At 38.9% G+C, this 10,944-nt stretch overlaps 1 protein-coding gene across 2 annotated transcripts in view; it reads right to left on the minus strand.

Annotated features, from left to right (window-relative positions):
• LOC106880625 (transmembrane protein 184C) overlaps positions 1-10,944 on the minus strand; it is a 31,455-nt gene that overhangs the window by 12,173 nt on the left and 8,338 nt on the right. For both annotated transcript variants that reach the window (XM_014930658.2, XM_014930659.2), the window contains exons 3-4: positions 8,177-8,379; positions 5,326-5,400 (exon numbers count right to left, since the gene is read on the minus strand). In XM_014930658.2, coding sequence (XP_014786144.1) covers positions 5,326-5,400; positions 8,177-8,379 — 278 coding nt within the window. The remainder of the gene's footprint in view (positions 1-5,325; positions 5,401-8,176; positions 8,380-10,944) is intronic.

Here is a 10,944-nt window from a genome sequence, read left to right on the forward strand (position 1 = left end):
CTTAGCTCACCATTTAAGGCGGCAAGCTGACAGAATCATTAGCTCACCATTTAAGGCGGCAAGCTGACAGAATCATTAGCTCACCATTTAAGGCAGCAAGTTGGCAGAATCATTAGCTCACCATTTAAGGCGGCAAGTTGGCAAAATCATTAGCTCACCATGCAAAATGCTTAGTGATATTTCATCTGTCTTGACGTTCTGAGTTCAAATTCTGCTGAAGCTAACTTGGCCCTTTATACATTTTAGGGTCAATAAAAAAAGGACCAGTTGAGCATTCGGGTCAATGTAATCAATTAGCCCCCGCCACTAACCCAAAATTTCAGGCTTTGTGCTGACAGTAGAAATGATTATTATTATTATTGTTATTAGTATTATTATTCAGTTGTTTATTTTATTGCATGCTTTTACTACTGAATGCAGCTGTGGGTATGGACAGTGTTTTGTTATTTTTACTGTATTGGCAGTATCCTACATATTATATTTCTGCTACCGAACAATGCTATTTTCTGTATGTTAAGCATGGGAAAAAGACATGAGTTTTTGGCTATGTATTTGTTTGCATGTTTTTTTGATCATTCCCAAACCACGTATTATTACAGGGATTATTTCGGATTTTCAGGACCCACATTTGTGCTATTGATATTTTCAAATTATTTAGATATATGTATGATTTGTCAACTAGGAGGCATTTCTCTTCTTGGTGGTCTTTGACAACAATATCTGGCCAGTTAATTTTGATTTCCTTGTCTGTGTGTATAGACCAAAGCATGGTCACTTCACTGTTTTCAGAAAACTTTTCTGGTATATATTTATAACCATTTCTTTTCTGTTGGTATTTCATAGTGACGGCATAACATTGATGTATGTAAGTGATTGTCTATGGATGTATTCATTCTTGGCTAAGACTGGGCAGCCAGAGATAATGTGGTTAATTGTTTCTGCCTCATCTCTACATACTGTATTCTACTTCATTGTATACTTTGCAAGGTCTCTCGTAGGAAGGCTCTGGCCTTGTGTCACAATCAAGTTTTCAGCCCTGCATTTCTCAGCCAGTACTGAGAGTTTTCTTTTATTGTTATCTATTTTCAATTTGTCCAGCACTTTTCCAGTATTGGTCATGTAGAGGCTTTTCTTGTTATTTTATTATGGCATTTTGAAGCCCCAGCTATAGAACAGAATTCAACTGTTTTACTCTTGAAGCAGACATTATTTTGATTGCTTTTCTGTTCAATATGTAATAAAATTGCTCACTGCTTTTGCTGCCTCCCTCATTACTTGTATAATTTATCTAGACCCTAAAGAATTTTTGTATTTTGGTTAACAGACAATGCTAGTTCATAATATATACATATTTCAATATCTAATTAAGTAATAATGTTTTAAATGCAAAAATAGAGCTATGTTAAGGGAAATTTATCAATAATAATAATAATAATAATAATAATAATTATTATTATTATTATTATTATCCCTAGTTTCTGCATTGCCCACCAGATAAGGAATCGGGGGAACCTGTCAAAGGCTTTCTCCAAGTCAACAAAAGCCAAGTATAGGGGTTTATCTTTGGCTAGGTATTTCTCCTGCAGTTGCCATACCAGGAATATAGCATCAGTGGTGCTTTTACCTGGCACAAAACCAAACTGCATCTTATCTAGGCTAACTCTCTCCCTAATTAGTTGGGCTATGACGCTCTCCGTGACCTTCATCACCTGATCCAGCAATTTGATACCCCTGTAGTTATTTCTATCTAAAGCATCACCTTTACCTTTGTAGTAGTTGACTGTGGTGCTGCTACAGCATTCATTGGGTATGACTCCTTTGTGTATCACCTGGTTAACTATATGGGTGACTAGACCATAACCCACACCACCAGCTATATTAAGCATCTCAGCAGTGATTCCTGATGGACAGGGGGATTTTCATGACTTCATACCCTTAATTGCTTTATCTACCAGGATGCAATCAATTCGGGTAGCTTGTCCTTTGACTGGATCAACATTTGGCAGGCTCTCCTCCATTCATTCTCCACATTCAGCAGTCTTTCATAATGGCTTTTCCAAGCCTCTTTCTTTGCAGAATCATTAAAAGCAAGTGCACCATCATCCATGCAGACATATTTCTCTCTTATGACATCACAATTTTCTCTCAGACACTGTCTTGCAATCTGAAATATTTCAGTTCTTTCGTCTTCACATCACTGAACATTAGCAAACTTCTTCTTTTCTGCTTCTCCCTTGGCTATGCATACCTGTCACCCAGCTTCCCTTCTGGCTATCTGGCTACTATTCTTCCAGGTTTTCCAGGCTTGCTCTAATGGCCTTGTCTACCATATTATTCCACTACCACGTTACCCTAGGTCTGGAAGGGACTTTGCACCAGATTTGGCATGTGGCGCTCAGTAAGCTGTCCCATAAGAATTTCCGGTTATCCTCTATGTTCCAAGTCTGTAGCTCTTCCCTCTCATCAAATTTCTCAATGAGGATGTCCCTAAATCACTGACCATGTGAAGGGTTCTTCAGCTTCCAAATCCTTCCTTTCTGGTTTGGTCTGCTTCTTGGCATCCTTTTGGCCTCGAATCTAAAGTCCTTAATGACTAGTGTATGCTGGGGAGTACATTCTTCACCAGGGTGGGTCTTTGTATTTAAGAGCAACCTTGCATCCCACTGTCTGGTGGGGATGAAATCAATCTAGCTAGCAGAGTCACCTGATAGATAGATTATCAGGTGGCTGTCTGGCTTCCTAAAGTTAGTGTTGCAGATTAATAGGTTGCTTGCATCACAGAACTCCAGTAGCCTAGTTCCCTCTTCGTTTCAGGAACCAATTCCATGGCCCCCGTGATCACCACCATGGAAGATACCAGATTGCTGTCCAACATGCCAATTAAAATCTCCAGCCCTAAAGATGAGGTCATTGCCACTAGTCTTTGAGGTAGCCTGTAGAAGGGTATCATAAAAATGGTCCTTCTGATCATTTGGTAGGCCCACTTGTGGGGTGTAGGCAGAGATAATTGTAGCTATACTATTCTGCAAGACTAGCCTGAGCCGAAGCACTCTATCGCTTACCCTGACTACCTCTATGACCTTATCCACCCATTTCTCTGCAAGGAGTATGCCTACATCTCCTACTCCGTCACTTATCTTCTTAATACTCACCCTTCCATCACCTTTCTAACTATGGCAACTGCTGTGATCATATCAGAGCAGAATCTACACATCTTTCTTCCACTTTGTGCTACTAGTTACCTCCCCTTTTCCTTCGAACCATTTTCTTTAAAATCCATCCTTTCTTTTTTCACTATCATCTCTTGTTATTACTCCTTTCTCTACCTCCAGTTATCTCTTCCATTCCTCTGAAATACCTCTTAGGAATGCCATACCTCATCTTTAACACCTTCTCATATCTGCTGTCATTCTCAACAATTTTCCTGGAGGGAGCAGAGTCTTGTTTTCCTACTTACAATAACTTAATTCATTGTATGTATTCTCAATGTTACCCCTTTCCATTATTATTTCCACCTTTCTTGGCCTTCAGTTATCTCTATCTCTTCACCGAGATACATCTTGGGACTGTCATTGCCTTACCTTTAACACCCTCCCTTATCTGCAGTCAATGACTTCTCCCACCCCACCTTTGCACCCCCCATTCATTATAGCCACCCCTACATACTTCTAACATCCATCTCTATCATTAAATTTGCTCTTCATAACAGGTTCAATTATGCTCAGACAGCTATAATAATTATTGATCAAAAGTGCCCTTCAGACACCAAGTTGTAATGGTACAATCAGAATGAGCATTTGCTCTTTGATCAAGAATACTGCCAAATTCTAAGGCAGAAGTATTTTACACTATTAGCAAGAATTCTTTACAATAGTCAAGTGATCAGTAACTAAATAAGCTCCTCCAACTTTGCTTGCCAGGAGGGTGTTGTGTTGAACATAAGAGATACATCTCACCCAACCCTCTATTCTCCCACCCTGCGCATCATTCCCATATTTTCTGATCTACCTATACGTCTGTTATACTATTATTCTCCTCCTCCTTTTTCCTATACTGCCACTTATTATGTCTACCTTTCTGAACAATCCCTACTGTTTCACCACCTTACCCTTTTCTTCCATTCACTATATATTCAGCTCTACTCTCATCTCTAACCATTTGTCACCCTCCTCCTCCAACACTTGAAACAACCATACTTGTAGGACAATGACACTCACTACTATCATGTAATATCTAGACAAGAGTACACACACACTTGGGATTCTTTCAGTTTCTGTTTACTAAATATACTCACAAGGCATTGGTTGGCCCAGGGCTAGAGAGAAAACACTTGCCCAAGGTGCCACTAGAACTGAAGCCAAGATCACATGATTGTGAAGCAAGCTTCTTAACCACACAGCTTCACTTGCACCTATATTCATGTGTGCATGGTTGGGATATACATACATTCATATATATGTGTTATATATTACCTAGCTTGAAAATATGCAAGAGTTGGCAACAGAAAGAGCATCCAGATGTAGAAACTCTGCCTCAACATATTTCCCCTGACCCATGCAAGCATGGGAATGTTGATGTTAATGATGATGATGATGATGATGATGTAAAACTGACTTAGGTGCGATTTGAATACAGAACAGATATTCTGTAGTCAAATCAAATGTAATCAAATGATAGTTTTATAATGTTTTTAGTGAGGAGGAAAGAATATCACCTGTGACTCTTTACAGAAACTAATAGCATGGAAGGAGGTAAGTATTAAGAAACCAGTGATTTAACTCTAATGCTTGCAACATAGTGAGCTCTACCAAAGGTACTTTGGGTGCTGCAAGTGATGTTAAACCAGGTGAAATATTAAGTCTAACACCTAAATAGGTCATGGTAGGATTTGAACTCAGAATGTAAAGAAGGGGAACAAAGACCACAAGTCATCTGTCTGACACACTATCGTTTCTGTGAATCCACAGCCCTTGACTGCTACTTACTCATCATGCCAGAAGGATGACAAGAAAAGTTTGACCTCATCAGGATTTGATCTCAAAATACAAGGTGATGGAATAAAAAAAAAAAACAAAAAAAAAACAACTAAATGCATTTTCACCAAATTCTGTTGACCATCCACAGCCCTTATACCTGTAAGGAAAACGTATGCAGAGAGATAATTCCAATGGAATGTGTTTGGTGCAGGGTTTGAACGCATTAAGGGATATTTAATAAAAAGCAATAGTGATGGGATGATTGAAAGAAATATTGTCAACTTTCAATAAATAAAACTCTAGTGATCTATATATGCAAAACAAGAAATAATATTCCAGCCATACTTACAAGGCTAACACTGTTGTAGTTGGTCGTATGATTGTGTATTGTAATACTCCATGCTTGCAATTTCTGATGAATTTACTACAAAAAAAGTTTGAAATGAAGTTATTTATTTGCTAAGTTATCACAAAATAAGATTCTTTGTTTCTTCCTTTACAAATATTTGCTACTACCACCGAGATCTGCACCCACAGTCGGCTTCACCTGAGCTCGCATTTAGTAATTATTAGTCTTTAGTTCTTTTCTTGGTCTCAGTCATTGGATTGCAGTTATGCTGGGGTACTATCTTAAAGTCAACTATATAAGTTACCATACTTAGTCTGATATTCAGTAACCTCAGAAAGAGAGAAGATAAATACTAGATGAAAAGGAACATAACCAAATGATGCAACCAGTAATTGATTGGTTGGAAACCTCTGACTATCTGCACTGTTGCTCATAAAATGCATCATATATTCCCCAACATTATCTTAGCAGCATGCATGTGTACACACACACACACACACACACACAAAGAATAATGTTGATAAATCACAATACATAGTTATAGCAATTGTCTGAAGGTTTGCATTAAGCTAAAATACAAAGATGAAGTCCAATGAACACTTAAATGTTGCTGATATTGAAGAAAGAGAGGCATAGCTAATACAGTTTAACTCAAAACTTAATACAAGACACAAGGCCTTAATTAATTAAGCTAAAATTCTTTTGCATGATATGGCATCAAACTGTATTCTACAAGTCAGGATTGTTCGATTCAATATTTAAAGTTTTCTGATGAAAATAACTTAAAACAGCAAAAACCAGATAATGGTTTCCTGCTAAAGTGTAAAGCAGATGTTTCTTTCACAAAACTTTTCAGTAAAAATTATCAAAAGCGGAGCTCATTAAATTTGCTCTTCATAACAGGTTCAATTATGCTCAGACAGTTATAAGAATTATTGATCAAAAGTGCCCTTCAGACACCAAGTTGTAATGGTACAATCAGAATGAGCATTTGCTCTTTGATCAAGAATACTGCCAAATTCTAAGGCAGAAGTATTTTACACTATTAGCAAGAACTCTTTACAATAGTCAAGTGATCAGTAACTAAATAAGCTCCTCCAACTTTGTTTGCTAAGAGGGTGTTGTGTTGAACATAAGAGGTATCAGATGTGGTGTGCAAGAGAGACAACTGCACTGGTATGGTCATGTGATGCATAAGGATGAGGGCAGCTGTGTGAAGAAGTGTCACACTAACAGTCGAGGGAAGCTGAGGTAGACCCAGGAAGACATGGGACAAGGTGGTGAAATGCAATCTCTGAATGTTGGGCCGCACTGAGGCAATGACAAGCAACTAAGACCTTTGACAATATGCTGTGCTTGAGAAGTCCTGCCAAGCCAAGTGAGATCGTAGTTGTGACCAATGCCAATGTCACATAACTGATCTGTTAAAAGCACCCTTCAAACGTTGGCCAATATGCTTTGCTTGTGAAAACCTGTCAAGCTGAGTGAAATTGTAGTCATAGTTGATGGCAATGCCATCTGAGTGGAATGTAAAAAGCACTGTTCAAACATTGAGCCGAATGGAGGCAGTGACAGGCGACCAAGACCTCTGCTGATACACCATGCTTGTGTAGACCTGTCAAACCAAGTGAGACTGTAGTCGTGACCGATGTCATGTCAGGTCAATGGTACCTGTGCCGGTGGCATGTAAAAAACACCCACTACACTCTCAGAGTGGTTAGCATTTTGAAGGGCATCCAGCTGTAGAAACTTTGCCAAATCAGATAAGAACCTGGTGCAGCTCTCCGGCTAACCAGTCTTCAGTCAAACCATCTAACCCATGCCAGCATGGAAAACAAATGTTAAATGATGATGATGATATATATATATATATGCTATTGTATTAGCATCATCATGCATCTGAAAATAAATGATTTCTGTGTCTTTCAATACATTTCAACGCTTCTAAAGCAAACTTTGTTTACTTTCATCATAAGTTGAATTTAATGTTAGCGTCTTACAAAGCCAGATTTATAAATTCTAAAATTGAAGAACAATTTGTTACTGGGCGGTTTAGCGTAAAGGTAAAGCACTTGACAGGAATGTGAGTTCAAGCTGCATGTCTGGCCACTGCAATATATGGATAGTTTATCCTGTTGTTCATGCTATTGTATTAGCACCATCATGCGTTTGAGAATATCTTATATATATGTATGTATAAAGGATAAAATCCTTTCTAAGAGCAGAAAAATTTGCCAGTACTGGTTGCCGGCAAATTTTTCTGTTCTTGAAAAGGATTTTATCCTTAATACATACTGTTCAGTATTTATGTGTTAAAAAACAAGAAAAAAAGAAATATATATCTTTCTACTTGTTCTACAATACATTTCAGCACTTCAAAAACAAACTTGTTTGTTTACATATGATGTAAGTTTTATATATATATATATATATATATATAGCACCCACTGCACTCTCAGAGTGGTTGGCGTTAGGAAGGGCATCCAGTTGTAGAAACATTGTCAGATCAGATTGGAGCCTTGTGCAGCTGCTGGCTCTCCAGACCTCAGTCAAACTGTCCAACCCATGCCAGCATGAAAAACAGACGTTAAACGATGATGATGATGATGATATATATATATATACACATATACACATACACACACACACACACACACACACATGCATGTATGATGGCCACTTCCTCGTTTCTGATGGTACTTCAAGCGATACCTGTGTATGATGCTTTTTAAAGTGAAGTGAGGCTTTGTACACAACCTATTCACACAGACAAACATCTGACTACAAAATAATGCATTGGGATAAGTTAATGCCTGTCCTTAAGATACAAAAGAGTTAATTTAATACTTACCGTCCCATGGGCCAAGGAGGATGCAGACAAAATGGGAAAAAATGATTAACTTGGCTTTTTAGTGAGAGAACAACTTCCAGGGAATATTCATTATGCAAGTAGCTGAGTAAGTAACTCATGAAATTGTAGATGACATAAGCTTCGTAACATTCTCTCAGGGTATCCAAATAAATTGCAGCTTGTGGAAAGCGCAATGCAAACCACTGAAAGAGAATGATGAAGATGATTAGAAAAATAATAGTTTCAATTTTGGCACAAGGCTAGCAATGGTTTTTCTTTTTTGGTGGTGGGGTACTTGACTGATACTTATATTTATCAACACAAAAGGATAGGGGACAAAGTTGACCATGGTAGTGTTTGATAAATAAGCAGAAGAATGCAGCTAAGTATTTTGTCCAATGTGCTAATGATTTTGCCAATAATGATTTTTGTTATATACCCAGGCCTATTCCCCACTTTTTTCAGAAGTGGGTAGGCACAACAAAACACACACCAGGCATTCCATTCGTTTCCCAGCTCAAAGAGGCGAGCCCCATTCTATGCTCAGGTCAAGACATAGAAAGCAACCCCCAATATCAGCAGCTGGGCCTGACAGCATAGCTGGTTTACCCCCGTCACATCATACTGGTTCTGTACCCCTTTGAGCAACATCAAATTCACTCATCTGTCCACAAACACTCTTCAAGCTTTCCTATTATTTATAAATTCTTTCTCACTCCATCACCTCTAACCACCAAAGCTTTCCTCACTCCATCCATCCACACAAACCGAGGTCTGCCTCTGGTTCTGCTGCCTACCACTTCTGCCTTCATCACCCTCCTTACCATCCACTCCTCACCCATCCTTCTCCATGTGGCCAAACCACCTGAACATTTGTCTATCCAATTTGGATGTTAGTTTTTCTCTCATCTCTGCTCACTTTCGCACCTCCACATCCTGTCCATCCATGTCACACCAACCATAGCCCTCAGACATCTCATCTCAAACACATCTAGTTGCCTCCTTTCCACCTCTCTCATCCCCCACGTCTCTGCACCATATAACATTGTCAGCACAATCACGCCCTCACACAAACCTCTTTTCACTTTCATATTCAACCTTTCACAACTCCAAGTATCTTACTCCCCTCCTTCACTCTGTATCCCACTTCCTCAACCCCCCCCCCCATCCACTGTCACATAAGGATCCCAGATCCTTAAAAACACTCACCTCCTCTAACATCTCACCATTTATACTCACATCCATCCTACCAGCCATTCCATCTCTCAAACATCTCATCACCTTACTCTTATAGTTACATTCACTTTCAGTTTCCTCCTCTCACAAACTCTACCACCAGTCTCCTCAGCTGCTCTTCCAAATCTGCCATCAGTACTGTTTCATCAGCAAACAACTATTGACTCACCTGCCATTTCTCTCCAATTTCTTCCACCATTTGGGTTCCCCTACCAAAGGTTCTAGCATTTATCTCTCTCACCACACCATCCATATATAAATTAAACAGCCATGGAGATATCACACAACCCTGTCTTAACTCCACCTCCACATCAAACCACTCACTTACTTCACCACCCACTCTAACGCATACCCTACTTTCTCTAAAAAAAAATTCTGGACAGCTCTCAACAACCTACCATCTACTCCATACAACAGCAACACCTGCCACATTGCATCCCTGTCCATGCGGTCACATGCCTTCTCTCGGTCCATAAAGGCCTAATACACCACTCTCCATTTTGCCAAAAAAAGCTTCTCACACGTCTGCCTTACTACAAATATTTGATCTGTAAACCACCTTCCACTCCTAAAACCACAATTTTGGGAGACGGGAGTTAGTTGTTGCCATCAACCTCAGTACTTCCTTGATACTTGACTTTTTCAACCCCAAAAGAATGATAGGCCAAGCTGACTATGACAAAATTTGATGTCAAAACATGAAGAGCCAGAATCAATACCACAAGATATTTCTTCTGCCAGCTCACTGCCTTTGATAGTAATGATAATGGTTCCTGATCTCAGCATAAGGCCAGCTGTTTTGTGGGGAAGGCATAAGTCAATACCATCAACCCTAGTACATGACTGGTACTTTATTTTTCAACTCTAGAAGGATGAAAGGCAAAGCTGATCTTGGTGGGATTTGAACTCAGACTGTGCAGACAGCACAAAAACTGCAAAGCAGCTTTCCTAATGGTTTAATGATTCTACCAGCTTGCAGCCTTTCATGATGATGATCATCATCATCATCATTGTCCTCATTTTAACATCCACTTTTCCACGCTTGCATAGATTGGATGAAGGTTATGGAGGTAAATTTTGTATGGTGCCTTCTTATTGCTTGTCTTGTGTGTTCCAAGAAAGGTAGTATGCCCCCATGATCAGACAAGTTTTTTGCGGAATATTGAAAATGAATGGCAATGCTTGTATAACAGTGACATTTATTCACAACTAGGTGCAACTGCAGAAATAAGTCCCATTGTCCGTTATTAGGAAATTGTAGCACCCGTAACGTAGTGTACAGATGCATTATAAGTACAATAACCGAGAATTATATTTACATAGGATGTAGTATTAATGTGAAACAGAGAATATATAACCATAAGTCTTCTTTTAGACTAAGACATAAGGCAAATAGTACGACATTAAAAGATAATGGTATTAATTTTAGCCTTTAATGGGAAATTTCTGCTTTTGGCAAAATCATATTTGGGGAAATTTCTGCTAGAAATAGCAGCTAAATCACCGTTTTTGGCAATAACATATTTGTAGAA

The sequence above is a fragment of the Octopus bimaculoides genome, chromosome 13, assembly GCF_001194135.2.
Source record: "Octopus bimaculoides isolate UCB-OBI-ISO-001 chromosome 13, ASM119413v2, whole genome shotgun sequence".
NCBI lineage: Eukaryota > Metazoa > Mollusca > Cephalopoda > Octopoda > Octopodidae > Octopus > Octopus bimaculoides.